The sequence below is a fragment of the Amblyomma americanum genome, chromosome 1, assembly GCF_052857255.1.
Source record: "Amblyomma americanum isolate KBUSLIRL-KWMA chromosome 1, ASM5285725v1, whole genome shotgun sequence".
In the NCBI taxonomy this organism is placed as follows: Eukaryota; Metazoa; Arthropoda; class Arachnida; order Ixodida; family Ixodidae; genus Amblyomma; species Amblyomma americanum.
This window is the reverse complement of record NC_135497.1, coordinates 275,780,171-275,796,620: the sequence shown is the minus strand read 5'-3', so window position 1 is coordinate 275,796,620 and position 16,450 is coordinate 275,780,171. Positions and strand designations below refer to the sequence as shown.

The following is a 16,450-nucleotide window of genomic DNA, read 5'->3' as shown; positions in this document are numbered from 1 at the left end:
CGACCCCATTGGTCGAGCGCGGAGACCACATTCGAGAAATTTCTGGTTCCTTCTCGCATGCGAAGACGCCGGCGCGAGTGCGAAGGGGAGAGGGTATCACTTTAGCGCGGTCAAGGTCATGCCCTCTAGCTCCGTCGATGATGAGTAGAAACTGCTCAGACATTCTAGTGAAATCGACGCCGCGCGTGGCTGTTACTTCGGCTCCGCGCCGGCGAGCTGAGTGGAAAGCCCACGCAAGGTTTACGCGCTCTCCGGGAGTCCTTCCCCGCTGTTTTTTTGTTTTATTTTACCGCGCGCGGGCGCGATTGCTTACGCGCAGCGCCGTTTTTTTTTTTCGAATATGCGCCGAATTTTGTGACAGGAGGTGAAATGCAAAGGCGCCCGTGTGCTGTACGATGTCAGTGCACGTTAAAGATCCCCAGGCGGTCGAAATTATTCCGGAGCCCTCCACAAGGGCACCTCTTCCTTTCTTTCACACTCTCCCTTATCCCGTCCCTTACGGCGCGATTGAGGTGTCCACCGTAGCGTGAGAGATATTGCGCCATTTCCTTTCCCCAACAGCCAATCAAATTCACTCTTCTTGCAGCCAGCGCCCTCTACGCTTTCTATCGCTCCGACATCAATTTGCCGTGCTCAGCACCGTAGACGACCTACTTAAACCAGACGTCGTTTGATCGTCGCAAGACGCTGCATTTTGGTTGTGAGCCGTTAAGAACATTTTTAGACCTACGTTCACTCCGCGGCGTGCGGGTTCCGGACGATCAGCGAATCTGACTCGCCGTCACGACGTGGACGGAGTGGAGCGCCGCCGCCCTACGGCCGATCGCCATATATGCATCGGTAATGACATTTGCTATTTTTGTTCACTCATGTTTAATGTTCCTGTGAACCTTTGCACCTCGAGCATAACTAGCGGGACGAGTGATTTATATTGCAGAAGAGAGCTGGAGCGGGCAGGTCGGTACACTGACTGAGATGACATAACAGCGCTTAAGACGGGACAAAGGGAACCAGACGCGCTAAGCCTATATGTATTTGGCCTCGGAAATAAGCCAATAGGTCTCGTGTTTATATCTGGCCATGATAGCTGTCCGATGCAAAAACCGCTTCACAATTTTCGCTTTCCGCGCGGATAGTTTCTACCCGACATCTATTTTTGGCGTGCTTACGTTCTATCGTTGATGCCAGTGTGGTATACCAAGATTCCGCCGTGCGAAAATTGTCAGGCGGTTTTTTATCCGACCGCTATCATCGCCAGATATAAAGGAGACCTCAAGGCTTATTTCCGAGGCCTACAATAGGTGGCGTCAAAAATACATCAGACATTGCGTCACGGCTGAGCTTTGTCACGTGAATTTGGACTTCCGGGTCTTTCTTGCGGATTGCTTGCATACATTTTGTTGGCGGTAAACGTTTCAGAGCGTTGTGGAAGTTTGGAAATTTGCTTAAGTAGGTTGTGGAGCTTGAGGAGCACCAATTTCCCGGCCGGACTACATAGGCCACAGCCGTTCTCGCATGACGGCGGCAGAACCGCGCGGTTGTAGGTGTGTAGATATGTGCTATTCGGCCTCCGTCACTACAGCTCGACAAGATATTAAAGGAGGCAGTCGAAATCTCAACGACAGTTGACTTCGACTGAGATCGGGGATCCCAGTTGAACGGCCAACTGACAAGTTGGCGACCAAGGAGGAAGCGCGAGGAGTGAACGCGACGCCAAGCGGCCAGTCTTCGCAAGTCAAGCGCTCGTGCACTACAGAGCGGTCGTCGGCGTATTGTGCGAACGTTTGTGTCTTGTGCGTGCCGTGTGCTATTCGCGTTCCCGTTTCGATCAGCAGTGAAACCTCGTTGCTAGTTATGCGTGTTCTTGCAACGCTCCAGCGATTGCAACTGGTGTTGGTTGTAATACAACTGGTATTTGTTTTTCGACGATTGCGCTTGTGTGAGCGGCGGGGTTCATGACATGGGCGGAGAGCGATATTGTAAAAGAACCAGCTGCTCTCGCTTTGTTCTTAGTATGTAGAAACTTTGTTGCATGCCCGTTTGAAGTGTCGTGCGAGCTATTTGCCTTTGGGATGTGCCGGGCTCATGTGTATTCGTTCATATCGAGATCAAGTCTGTATTTCTGGTCGCGCGCTGTTTTTAGATCCGTTTCCTGTAGCAGGTTCAGCAATTGCTTTGCCGAGTTCGTGGGCAAGTGCGAAAAGGCGCAGCATTTTCGCACTTCATGACAGCGAAAATGTTTCAACTCCCCATATGATTTCGTTTGCCACCCTTCGCGTATTAATAGTATGAACGTTACTGCTCTGAGCTTTCACTGTGTAATGAAGCTCGAACTGAATTTGGACGCCTTTTCTCACATGTGTTTATTTTGCCCATGTCCTATGATAGTGTCATTTGTGGTAAAAACTACTCAGTGAAATGAGAATGCACATGTGCATTCAATTTCAATGATGCCTGTGGTTATGCTGAAGAAAAATAATTTGATGTGTTCAATACATTGACTTTCACTGTCTGTATGGTGGATCACAAGTAAAGTGTGCTACTCTGCAGTGACATTACAAGCTAGTATTTCAACAACTAGAGAAAATTTGTGTGTACAGCTGCAGCTCTGCACGTTAAACATGAAACACAGCATTGAAATGATGCACAACACTGTGAAACCTATACTGAAGCCACTGGGTACTCCTAAACTTCTAGAAGCAGTCTGAAAAGGTACGGTCATATATATTAGTTATCATGCGCTAAAATAGACCTGTGGGTGTAAAGCCTGCCATGTGGCAATGCTAAAAGGGTTGATTTATGGATCATTCTTAAAGAGTGGAGGAGGGGGGCTGTCTCATTTGAAACATGTATTTCTTGGATTTTTTTTTGTTGAGAAATAGGTTTGGTTTGGTTTATGGGGGTTTAACGTCCCAAAGCGACTCAGGCTATGAGGGACGCCGTAGTGAAGGGCTCTGGAAATTTCGACCACCTGGGGTTCTTTTGCGTGCACTGACATCGCACAGCACACGGGCCTCAAGAATTTAACCCCCATCGAAATTCGACCGCCGCGGCCGGGGTCGAACCCGCGTCTTTCGGGCCGGCAGCTGAGCGCCATAACCACTCGGCTACCGCGGCGGCTGTTGAGAAATAGGGGTTTGGCACGGTTTTCCTATGTAAAATTTCAGGCTTTGGGACAGGGATGACATCCCCCCCATAAATCCTCCCCTGCCCTGCTACTATAGGCACTGTCGGCCCTCTCTGTTTCTGTCACGTCTATGAGTGGCTCTTGAAGTTGTGGATCAAACGTCCTTGTTGGCACAGTCATCATTATGAATATGTTATGATGCTAAGTTTTGCATTCAAGGTCAAGAACTCAGACTTCTTAGTATATTTGCCCATCCTCGCTGCTGTATGAGGAAGCATTCCTGGCATGGCCAGCCACACGAAAACTTGTTATGAAGATAAATACAGTATTCAAGACCAAAAACAAAATACAGCAGGATTCTTTTTGTCCTCACTGCTGCAGCAGAAGGCATTGTTGACAAAGGCAGCTGCCCAAACATATGCAATATAGAGACTGCAATATTCATCAACAAGACCAGCATTCAAAGGCAGGTTGAACACTAAGCTGCGGTGTGACCATGCTTGGAAGCATTGTTCATGACGTAGCCAAAAGCAGGCACGCGCACACTTATTCAGCGTAAATCTGAGAGGGTTGTGCTATCCACCAGAGTGTGTGATTGAAGTGTGGCCAGCATATGGACCACTTTTATGCGAGCACAGCATGCAAACAACCCGACATCAAAAACCTTGCTCAGGGATCTCGGGCATGAAGCTCTAAATTCATTCCAGCAAAGAAAGATTTTTTTACAACCTCATGAACACGTTTGACAGCTGTCGAATCGAAAATAATGATGCTCTCATGTACAAAGCGTTGCAGAGGGCCATTTAAATATAAGCCTCGTGCCAGCAAGCTGGACATGGAAAGCTTCCAGGGTAGCCATGTACTAAATCTTTTTAGGAAGCTTAAATTTAAAGGCAGTACTTTACATTGCATTAAAGTGAGATAGTTGATTCAGAAGTATCATGAAATACACTGCGCAATCCAAGGCACACAGCATAAAAAAAAGAATGAAAGATGATACACGGCACAAAGTAGCAAGTTCTATTAAATTTAAAGGCAGTAATTTACATTGCATTAAGGTGGGATAGTTGTTTCAGAAGTATTATGCAATGCACAGCGTGATCCAAGGCACACAGCATAAAAAAAAGAATGAAACATGATACACGGCACAGAGCAACAAGTTCTATTTCAGTGGCACCATGTGTAACAGTTCAATAATAAAAAAAAGAACACAAACAAGCATGCTCTTCAAAGTATATATATGCAAGATTTGGTTTTGTTTTCTTCTGCTATATTTTGGCAGCAGCTGTGTATTTGTACACAATTTCACTGAATTAATTTTTTTGTCCTTCACCTTATCTGGTGAAATTAACCTTCTAGCCCTGCTATTAACACCCCAAGTGAAAATTTGTTGATGGGAACCTACTGGTTTTTACTGGTTCTGTACTGGTTCCTGCAGGGTGCTTACTGGTTCCAGCAAGGTGCTTACTGGTTTACTGCTCGTTGTACTGGTTCCAGCAAGGTGCTTACTGGTTTTCTGTTGGGTGACTCAGGCGACTGCTCTTGCAGCTTCACCGCATAAATTCACATGATTGCCCGACAATTTTAATAAGGCAGCGTTAAAGGCCCCATTCTCAAGGTAATCTGATCTTGGCATTGTGAGTGAAAAATCACGAGCATGGCTCTGGCAGGTGGTCCCCAGATTGCAGCCTAGGAGGCAGGTGGGCCACCTAGGTCACATGACCTTGCGTTGTCATCACAACATCCCCACCGAACAGTGAGGAAACTACGCACCGTGGCAGTTAAGTTAATGATTGGTTGCTTGGGAATTAAGAGCAACCTGGGTCGCACGAGGCCCACCGTTGGGAGCACCTGCCATTGAGTGGCAGTGGTGCATTGCTTATCCGCTGCACCACTGCGCCAGAAGGGGTACGAGGACTCCCAGGGATCTACGAATTCGAAGTAGAGAATGACTTTCTGCATATATCAGAATTAACGCACTACGCTACCACCTCACACCCTTAGCTTAAGTGTCCCCCCAATTTTTTTTTTTTTAGTATTCACTTGTTGGTATCAGCTGGACAGCACATTTTTTGAGTGGGACAAAGAATGTGCAGTTGCATGATTTTATGAGAGTACACAACCATGTGTCCTTCAGTGCATCAGTGCATAACTTCAGCATTCTGAGGCTGTGGCCATTCCATGGTGGCTAGCTTTGTCTGTCGGCACTTCCTGCTTGCATGCCACTCCCGCTAGAACTTCATGCGTGACGCGGATGGCTTGGGGGGTAATTTCTGTCTGTCTTCCATTTGTGTTCATGTGCTTGCGCCTCAAGGTATCACATAAAGAATGCAATTACAGTTCAGTGCAGCCACCCATAATGGTGAATTTTTTTCTGTATATTGGCACCTGCTCCTGGTGTTCGTTTTATTTAAGCTTTCATTTTCTGACTGGTTGTAGACTATACGTGGGGTATGGAGGGGAACGCACTAACGAAATTAAAATGGTCGCTCTTAAAGAAAGTTTTGGGGGATCATCTACTAAGCATTCCGGCAACAGGGCATACACTCTATCTGTCTCTGATTTCTCTTGTTGCATGCTTTGCAGGAAAAGCCAGCCCGGCACCGCTGGCATGGGTTCACCTCAGGCATTCATGGAACAACTGTGCAAGAACCCGACTCTAGCCCAGTTGGTCTCCAGGTCAAAAAATAAGCGTAGCTGCATTGATGGTCATACAGTTACCGCCATTGGCGAAGTTCTCATTCGGACAGGCTTGCTACAAATTCCAGAAGGAGTTATCCACGCTGTCTTGGACAAATTAGTGGCAGCTTGTGAGAGTTCGCAGCATTCAACTTCACCAGAAGTTCACCCACGGCCTTTGCCTGCCCTCCAGAGTTTTTCCTCATCCGGGCAAGCGACCACATCGCGAGTCGTCTCTCAGGGCACCGCTGGCATGGGTTCACCTCAGGCATTCATGGAACAACTGTGCAAGAACCCGACTCTAGCCCAGTTGGTCTCCAGGTCAAAAAATAAGCGTAGCTGCATTGATGGTCATACAGTTACCGCCATTGGCGAAGTTCTCATTCGGACAGGCTTGCTACAAATTCCAGAAGGAGTTATCCACGCTGTCTTGGACAAATTAGTGGCAGCTTGTGAGAGTTCGCAGCATTCAACTTCACCAGAAGTTCACCCACGGCCTTTGCCTGCCCTCCAGAGTTTTTCCTCATCCGGGCAAGCGACCACATCGCGAGTCGTCTCTCAGGGCACATCGGAAAGTACACGGATGTGGATGAAGCCGTCCCAACCAGCTGCATCGTCAGTGAAGCGGCCTCGGGTGCGGTTCACGGCACTGGAAGAAGATGCCATCGTTTATGGTGTGATGAAATATGGTCGTGGATGCTGGAAAAAGATACGTGACGACAGCCTCTTCAATGGACGCGGGCCGACAGGGCTCCGCGACAAATACAGGAACCTGGAGAAGTATAACCACCTCCCTCGTGTTGAGCAGCGAGTGAACGCAAAAATAGCTGCCGGCGTGAACCCGTTGAAGGAGCTGCGTGCCATTTCGAGGCAGAGGCAGCAGCGAATTGAACCTAGTGAAGGGGATGTCTCCCTTTCTGACGATGATGGCATCGCAGCCCCGACAGGCCGCTAGAGAAGAGCCGGATAAGCCACTGGAAGTCTCCAACCAACCACCCTGCTCAAAAGAACTTGCTCATGGGGAAAAAAATGGAGCTCCGATTCCGAGACAGTCAGCTCTGGGAATGTTCCTGCGCAGGTAGAGCGCAAAGAAAAACAGAAGTGGGTGCCTTTTATGCCACTGGAAACGGCACTGGTCAGTGGCATCATAAAATATGGAAAGGGCAGCTGGGCCTGAATCTTGGCTGAAGGTGGCTTCATCGACAGGACGAGCGTCCAGTTGAGTGACAAGTTTTGAAACCTCCGGCGGTATCGCTACCTTCCAGATATCATGGAAACTGTTAAGGCAAAGATTGCCCATGGTGAGGACCCATTGTGGGAGCTGCGAGAAGTGTCCAGTTCCCACTGGAAATGGCGACATTTGCGTTCATCTAAAGTGCAGCAAAGCATGCTGCGTGCTGAAGTGCGCAGCGCAGAAAGGCGCATGCACGCTTCAGCATGGCCAGGTTTTGTATAAAGGTTCATTATATTGTTAGTTTTTGTTTTTTGTTAGTTTTTTTCCTGCTTGTTTTGTTGTTTTCTGGCTTTCCATGTGATTTCCCGTTGCTCATTTGCATTTTGGTCTTTTTGCCCATGGTGAGGACCCATTGTGGGAGCTGCGAGAAGTGTCCAGTTCCCACTGGAAATGGCGACGTTTGCGTTCATCTAAAGTGCAGCAAAGCATGCTGCGTGCTGAAGTGCGCAGCGCAGAAAGGCGCATGCACGCTTCAGCATGGCCAGGTTTTGTATAAAGGTTCATTATATTGTTAGTTTTTGTTTTTTGTTAGTTTTTTTCCTGCTTGTTTTGTTGTTTTCTGGCTTTCCATGTGATTTCCCGTTGCTCATTTGCATTTTGGTATTTTTGCCCATGGTGAGGACCCGTTGTGGGAGCTGCGAGAAGTGTCCAGTTCCCACTGGAAATGGCGACGTTTGCGTTCATCTAAAGTGCAGCAAAGCATGCTGCGTGCTGAAGTGCGCAGCGCAGAAAGGCGCATGCACGCTTCAGCATGGCCAGGTTTTGTATAAAGGTTCATCATATTGTTAGTTTTTGTTTTTTGTTAGTTTTTTCCTGCTTGTTTTGTTACTTTTCTGGCTTTCCATGTGATTTCCCGTTGCTCGTGTTGTTTGCATTTTGATATTTTTGCTTTTTTTTCTGTACTCCACTCCTGCTTGTCATAAAAATTCACTCCTGTATGTTATAAATAAATAAACAAAATGCATCCACGAGTGTATTTACATCGCTTTTAGGTTGGCTTTTTAATTTGACTATGGCACTTCCTTTGGAGCTTGCCATTGTAATTTTTATATTGCATGCATACAAAATTTTGCATGTATACAAAATTCGCTACAAAATTCCTACTGTAGGTTATTCTTGATACGGCATTCTTTAAAGGGGCAGAGACACCAAATTCTAAGGTTGTACAAAGACTGTCGTACGTTTCCTTGGGATGTGAGCATCATAGGAGCCAAGTATTAAACTCAAGGGAGGTCTAGAATGTATTTTAATCTCATTTTAAAGTTTGTGAAAATGCTAGCTCTTGGAAGTCCGACCCATTGCTAGCGAATCAATGTGACGTAGGGACAGAGAAGAAAACACCAGGTATTTGTTACGTCATTGCACAGTTTTCTGACCTAGGGGCAAAGTTTTGCGGCCTAGCAACCTTGCTCGCGAATCTTTCTTTTCCTAAACGCTCGCGACTGTGGCTCACGACATCCCAAAGCGGCTCAGGCTATGAGGGACTCCACAGTGAAGGGCTCCGGAAATTTCGACCACTTCTTTAACGTGCACTGACATTGCACAGTACACGGGTATCTAGAATTTCACCTCCATCGAAATACTACTGCCGTGGCCGGGATTGAACCTGCGTCTTTTGGGTCAGCAGCCGAACACTATAACCACTGGGCCACTGCGGCGGCCGATACCAAGTGTAGTAAGGCTTTTAGTTTGCTTGCACGCAAAGCACAATGAAGTCCTTAAAAACTAAATTATAATTATATCAGCAATCTGGATGTCTTTTTCAGCACACACTTGTGGCTTTGCCCAATGATGCTGCTAAATTAATTTTGCACTGAAGCCCATCCATCCGTACGAAACTAGTTTCAAGGCAGCGTTGATGCAGCTCTGTTTACGCACTCAACCCCAGTGGTGTAAATCACGAGGCCCCTTCGCTTCGGGTGGGGGCACAGCATGTGAGCTGCACCCCCCCATCAGATTCATCCCGGGACTACTCGGTTGGCATCGAATGATATGAACAGCACATGAAACATGGGAAGCAATGGGAGTGAGGAGGCCTCTTCCTTTCCGGAGAATGGCTCAGCAGAATCAGATGTTCAAAAAACAGTGCTGTCATAATTACAATTTGCCAACAGTCAAAGGATATGCCATGACTATGTGTGATTGCTTTTACTTTTACTTCAAGCCTGTGCTTTTCTGGCATTGAGTAAATCTGTGATTGAGACAGATGTTAAAAGGTAGTCCTGTGCGTTCGAGGGTCGGCACCGTGCACACCCTCGAAGCTTTCTTTTGTGTCTTCGAACCTGGCAAACGTTTTAACTGTGCCTTGGTGGCATGCTTAAAACTGCTTCATATCAGCTGGCCATCTTTATTTTAATGAAAGGTAATAAGTAAAACGCGGAGCAATGTCTACCGCCGCCACTTTCAGTTCTTTTAAAAGTGCCGGTCCAATTAAAAATTTGCGAATGTTCCTTACACCATATCGGGCCCACACCTCATATGAGTCAAAAATAAAGGAGCATGGAGGCTGTGATTATGAAGAGAGAAAGCGATGCTGATCAAATTCTCCAGCAATAGCACAACCGCTGAATTCGAATGCTTAAACGGCATAATGCAGGCTTTAGATTCAAGGAAAGCTATGAAACATAACTTTACACTCAGCGCTAGAGGTCTGTACAGGCCGGTATCCAGACTGGGGTCGGCCTTAAGCGCTGCTACTTCGGCCTCGACTCCGAACCCGACCGCGGCCCGCTATCAATTTTTAATGCCCAACCAGGCCTGGTGCTCATTCAGTTGTGCCCATGCAGGCCTGCTTTTCATGAAGAAATTTCGCTCTTAAAAACAAAAGGCAATACAACAGCAGTAAAAAATATCTATGTAGCAGCTGAAAAAGTTTCAGAAAGCAAGAAGCGTAACATTGGGTTCGTACCACGACAAGTGCTTGTTCAAGCTGGGCACAAAGGAAAAAATTGGGTTATAAAAAGAGCACTGCATTCCATCCTTTTCAGTGGCTGGTGAGGCAACAGTTTAAGAGGGAAATTTCTAAAAATGATTGGCTTTAGTGCAAGCGTGACCCGTTTCATCGTAAGTGCACGAGGACGCTTAGCATTTTAGCGTACTACGAGCGCATCGTTATAGACCTATAAATTTACTTATATAGCGAGGGACTTCATACAGCAGTGAGAAATATGGAATCACATCGTTTTCAAATAAGAAGAGAGCTCCCCTTTGAGCATGGCTGGTAGCTTTAAAAAGGCCAAACACTCTCTAGATCCCAAGAGAGGGATTCGCACCCTGAAGGACCACATCCACATGGGTTATGCAAAGGTTGTCCGAGAATACAAAGTGTTTTCAATTAGTCAGCTTTTCGTCGGTCAGGAACGCAGGGGAAGATACCATTCTACTCAAGTAGAAAGCATCACCGTTAAACAATGCGGCACACTGTGCCACATTTAACTGCGTATGGGGCACTATACAGGGTTTGTAGCTGGACGGTAAGGGCCTTTCGCTAGGGGATTTTTTGGAGTCTTTTCTCGTCGACTCTTCTATTTGCTCCCCTGTATCGCCTCAGGTCAGTTCTGCTCCTGCTGCTGATGGCGGCGACTCTGTCGGTACTTCGGGCTATACCCGCATCTGGGACATGTTAGGACGGGGGTGGGGGTGCTGGAGATCCGTGTACCCCCCCTGAAATTTGCGTGTATTTACGACACTGCTCAACCCAGTTTAAAAGTGGCAAATTATTAATAGAGGCTTAATGCCAGTTTCTCCCAAATCGGAGAAGTGTCTGTTGTGTCTGATGTTCAGCTAATGCCCGCCTTTATTTAAAGTCAAACAGAAGCCAAGAGTTAGCTCAAGGCACAGTTGCCATGTCGAGGTGGTTTCAAACCAGTCAGCTAAATCACCAACGTACACACATCCACCAAACAGAACTTTGTGCCACTGGTTTTTCTGTCGGGTCATGGACAGCTGATGTATTATACGTGATATGAGATGCCGTTTTTAACAGGAACAGATGAAACACCCAAATAAGCATTGCAGAGACTTACAAGATAGCATGTATTACTGACAGCTGCTATTCGAGAGTCCCTAAACCATCCTTGTCAGCCCTTTCAGCCCTCACCATCCTTCATGTCATTAGCACAGCACTGACACGTTAACATGCCATGGTTGGTTGCCTTCCTTGCACCAGAAAACAGAACATGCTCCATGACATCATGTATGACCGACCAAGCGGCAGGAGCATTAAATGTGCTCCAGTCAGTGTGGGCCTGTAACTTCCAGCATGGTAGCAGAGCTGAAAGGAAACAAAGTACAAAAAGAAATGCAGCATTGATGTGAGAGGGTTTAGGGGCACCCAGGAATGGCTCCTCCGGCTACTGTGAGCTTCATCTGCATAACTATGTGGTTATAATTCCACAGCAGTCTATACTTGACTCCAACATTTGATATGGGCCCCCATTTCTGTGAACAAACATTTTCAGTCATAGACAATATAGCCGCAAATTAGGTCCACGGAAATAAAAATACACGCGGACTCTGATTTACGTATCACTCTGCCGATGGCAGAGCGGCAAGCTGCTATGGTACTGGCTGACGCGTTGGTTGACTCCTCCTACCTACTGCGTTGAGTTCAAAAAGAGGGCGGGAGCCGGGACGTTTAATCCGATTTAATTAGGGCAATCGGCCGCACAGGACAATAACACCAAGTTTCTAAGAATGCCCGAAACGTGTAGATAGAGTTCCCGCAGTAAAAAGACGAGTTCAGATTCCTTTTTAGTGCACCTTTAACACTATTCAATTCAAAACAAGCCTATATTTTGTGATATCTTGGCATCATTTGAGAATACGCATCTCCACTGATGCCTCTGGCAGCACGGCTCGGGAAAAATAAGCAATAAGAATGCATGGATGCAGAATTTAAGAATATGGCACTATTTAGCAATGGTTTGCTAACTTTCCCTGTTGCGTAACACGCCTTGGGCAATACTCTTTTTTTGAATCTTTATTGCACCCAACAACAGTACATAGTACCAATTACTAAAAATGGTGACGACAGATGAAAGTTAAAGAAAAACAAAACAGGAAACAAACAAAAAAGACCACAGCATACGTACTAGTAGCTTAAGGCGAGAACATCTGAGACAAAAGTGGCCACAGGTGCCAATGCTTGCAGGTGAGTAAGATGCATTGGCCACAGGATCTGTCACGTAGTTCTCAATGAATGAATGAATGAATGAGCACTGCAAAAGTGCAGATACTAGGTGGATTTCAGTGGAATAAGATTTTTAGTGAATGAAAAATACAAAATTGAGAGTTAAATAGCATCAAATGCCCAATTTGGAGGATGTGGAAATCAGCCAAACTTGAAGGCTCCTAAAGAACAGTCAAGACAGAGAGCCAAGTGCGAAATAGTACTGGAATATTATATCAAGAAAGCTGGAGAAAACTGCATCAATGGACCATTCATAACACTCAGTGAGACAGACACCATTTTATGTAAGGGAGTTCTTTCGGTTTTTAACTTTGTATGCTAGCACATTTTTTTCCCAAGTTTCCCAAGGTGAGCAGTTGGGCAAAGGTCGCTAGTTCCCGCCCTCCTTTGTTGGCTGTACAATCGCTAAAGGCAGAGAATATCAAACTTAAACAAGAAATTGAGCAACTAAGGGAAGAAATTAAAGGCATAAGAACTCTGTGCAGTTTGTCGGAATCTTCTTTGCACGAGGAAGGTGGCATTAGTGGTGAGGAGCCCATGTCTGCATCGAACGAGGCGAGTCGCAATCAATACAGAGCGCATCAACGCCTAACGGAGCAGGACGTAAGGGAGGTAGTGCGAGAAGAAATGAAAGAGCTAGAAGCAACGCTGCTTCAGAAAGTAGGAAATACTCTTCAAAACATAATTGAAAGTATGATGAACGCTCTGATAGAGCCGATACAGGCCCAGCTCAGTGCCTGGGAGGTCAAAATTAACAGGAAGCTGGGGGAGAATAGCGACAGACCGGTACAGTATACGGTACGCTAGCGAAATACCAAGCTAGAGGAAAATTAACAGAAATGGCGACTAAATCGCAGAGAAATAGGTACAGGCTACAAATTATACAATCGAATTGCAGGGGTTTTAAAAAGAAAAAAGATACACTATATCAATATCTGGAAACCTTAAAAAGGATGCCGGAAGTCATTGCAATACAAAACGCTGGCACAGAAGTCAAAATTAGATCGTATAACACCCACCAAGTAGATCCATCCACCTGCATCCTCGTACATAAAGAATGTACGGCCAACAGTGTATGTTTACAATTAGAACAAGAAATCGAGCACACATTCGTGCAAATCCTTCCGAACAAGCGTTTCCAGCAAGAGGAGCCTTTGTTTTAAACATATATAGTAGCCCGCAAAGACGTAAGGACATTTTCTCGGAGATCTTTCACAGGGGCATTCGAATAGCTGGTAGGGCACCGCTACTAGTGATGGGAGACTTTAATGCCTGCAGCTATCAATGGGGGTACCACAAAGAAGCCTTAAAGGCAGGAAATTAACAGAGGCTATTACTGACATAGGTTTCACCATTCTCACAGATCCCCTTCATCGACAAGAATAGAAAACAGCGTGACTTGTGACACATGCCCTAGTGCGAAATGCAAAAAGATACGAATGGGTAAACACTGACGAGAAGCTAGGGAGTGATCATTGTCTCCTAAAGGTAGCAAGTGAGGCGAAAAAACTCAGGAAAAAGAGGGGTCAAGCGTGGCTCACTGAGTGGACCAAATTCAGGGACTCGGCAATTCCAGAGCTTAGTCAGGAAGGGGGGTATCGACATTGGGCTGAGGCACTCATAGACAGTAGAGAACAATACACGACCGCAGTACAAACAAATGAGGACACACCGGCGGTGGACAGCCACCGCATGCATCTGTTGGAGGCCAGGAGGGCTCTCACTAAGAGATGGCATAGACAAAAACATAATCGGATATTGAAACTTACAATAACGGATCTCAGCAAGCAGGCTGAGGCATACATAACGTCTCTCGCAAAAAGCAATTGGATGGCCAAGTGTAACTCCATGAGCGGCACTCTTGGCTCGAAGAGCACTTGGGGCTTACTGAGGTGCCTCATTAAATCGAGACAAATGAGGGGGGAGAACAGTAGAAACTTAAGACCAGTATTACACGAATGTCAAGGTAAAAATGAACAACTCGCTAGAGAGGTAAAAGACGAGTACATATGCACCACGGTAGACCAACATGCAGACGCACTGATATACACCGGGAAAGAAAATGAGGAGCTGGATGCGAAATTCACTACATGGGAGGTCAAAGCGGCGCTAGCCAGTATGAAGAGAGGCACGGCACCAGGAGATGACCGCATAACAGTCAGTTTGCTGGAAAACCTCAACGACAAAGCTATCGAGGACCTGACAGACTTCATTAATAAGATATGGGAAGAGGAACAAGTACCGGAAGAGTGAAAAACATCAATAGTGACTTTCATACCCAAATGGGGTAAAAAAATCAACACGGACAATTTAAGACCCATTTCCCTTACGTCGTGCGCAAGCAAGCTTATGGAAACGACGGTCAGGAAGAGATTATCTGAGTACATAGAGGACCAGGAGCTTTTCTCTACAACTATGTTCGGCTTCCAGGCATGCTTGTCAGCACAAGACGTGCTTTTACAACTTAATAGGGAAGTCATAGGCCCCCTTTACGGCAATTAACGGGACAGAGCTATCCTAGCTTTGGATTTGAAGGGGGTCTTTGACAACGTTAAACACAGTAAGATACTAGAGAATCTCAACACCACAAACTGCGGAAATCGTACTTACCAGTACGTCATGGACTTTCTCATGGACAGGAAGGCCTACATCAGGATAGACAACAGTAAATTCAGACCCATAGAGATGGGAACACGAGGCACGCCTCAAGGGGCAGTAATGTCGCCTCTGCTCTTCAACATAGCCATGATGGGCCTCCCCGGGAAGCTCAATGTGATAGATGGCGTGAGACACGCCATCTACGCAGACGACATCACTCTGTGGTGGTCGGGTGGCAGCGTTGGACAGATAGAGGATGCCTTGCAGGAGGCAGCGTCAGCGGTACATAAGTATGCCGAAGAGTGTGGCCTTAGGTGTGCAGCCACGAAATCGGAGCTCCTTCATATCACAGGGGATAAAAAATTGGCAAGCAAAATTCAAGTATACATAGATGGAACTCAGATCTCGGAGGTAGAAAACATTTGCGTGTTAGGGTTACAAATCAACAAAGGTAATAATGCCATAGTGATTAACTAACTAAAGTCCACGTGCGAGCAAATCAGTAGGATGATTGGCAGGGTATATGGCAAGCACAGTGGACTCATGGAAAAGGAGATGTTACGTCTGGTGCAGGCTTTCGTCATTAGCCGAATAACATATGCTGTGCCTTATCTCAAACTGCGGCAGAGCGACAAGTTGGACATAATATTCAGAGCGGTCATCAAGAAGGCGCTTGGACTCCCCTCCAAGTCGTCCACTGATCGCCTTCTCCACCTAGGAATGCATAACACGCTGGAACAGCTGCTTGAAGCTCACCAAACAAGCCAAATAATGCAGTTATCAACGACCAAAGCTGGTAGACGAGTCCTTGAGGATCTGCACATAGCGCTGCCACCAACAACAGAAGACAGAGGGAACATTCCCAAGGACTGGAGAGATAAACTAGTTAAATCAATACCAAAAAACATGCATCCCAAGCACAATCAAGGTAGGAGAGGAGCCAGAGCTAGAGCGATAGAGAAGTATTACGGCAGCAAAAATGGCACGTATTATGTAGACGCGGTGGGCCCTACGCAAGAGGGCATCTGCATCGTCGCGGTCATACACAAGGGAAAGCAGGTGGATGGACCCTCGGTGAAAACTACTATATAGTAAAGTTGCGTTAGCCGAGGAAGTGGCGATAGCGCTGGCAGCCACTCACTCAGACGACACGCACATAATTTCTGATTCTCAACACGCCTGTCGAAATTATATAAAAGGAAGAATAGCGTCGATTGCCAGCAGAATTTTAGCAAACGCGCAACATAGCTCAATGCAGGGAACAAAACAACTGCTACAGGTGCCTGGACACCAGGGAATAGAAGGGAACGAGGCTGCTCACACAGCCGCCCGAGCGTCTCTCCCCCGGAGTTCCACTGAATTCCTAGACTCTGTCGGGACTCCTGTACCAAATCTGCTTACCACATATGCAGGCATTACAACATATCTGCGCCTCAGTAGGCAGACGTTCCCAGAGCCCGCCAAGGGCCTGGATAGAACTAAAGAACGACACCTCAGAAGGCTGCAAATGGGGTCGTTTTTAAGCCCTGCGATTCTAAAGCACATAGACCCAACTTTTTCGGGGCACTGTAAATTTTGTGAGAAGTGGGCAGATGCGTATCATATGGTATGGGCCTGCCAC

At 46.5% G+C, this 16,450-nt stretch overlaps 1 protein-coding gene across 3 annotated transcripts; it reads left to right on the top strand.

Moving 5' to 3' along the window:
- The first annotated feature begins 633 nt into the window (after positions 1–633).
- Positions 634–8,004, top strand: LOC144115120 (uncharacterized). Of its 3 annotated transcripts, none has more exons than XM_077649286.1 (2): positions 634–840; positions 5,714–8,004. In XM_077649286.1, exons 1-2 carry the CDS (start codon positions 833–835, stop codon positions 6,759–6,761), a joined length of 1,056 nt encoding a protein of 351 aa, XP_077505412.1. In that variant the 5' UTR covers positions 634–832; the 3' UTR covers positions 6,762–8,004. The 3 variants fall into 3 exon arrangements, 1 of the variants encoding a protein (XP_077505412.1); XR_013311259.1 differs by lacking the exon at positions 634–840 and adding an exon at positions 1,347–1,911; XR_013311258.1 differs by lacking the exon at positions 634–840 and adding an exon at positions 1,347–2,012.
- The last annotated feature ends 8,446 nt before the right edge of the window (positions 8,005–16,450 follow it).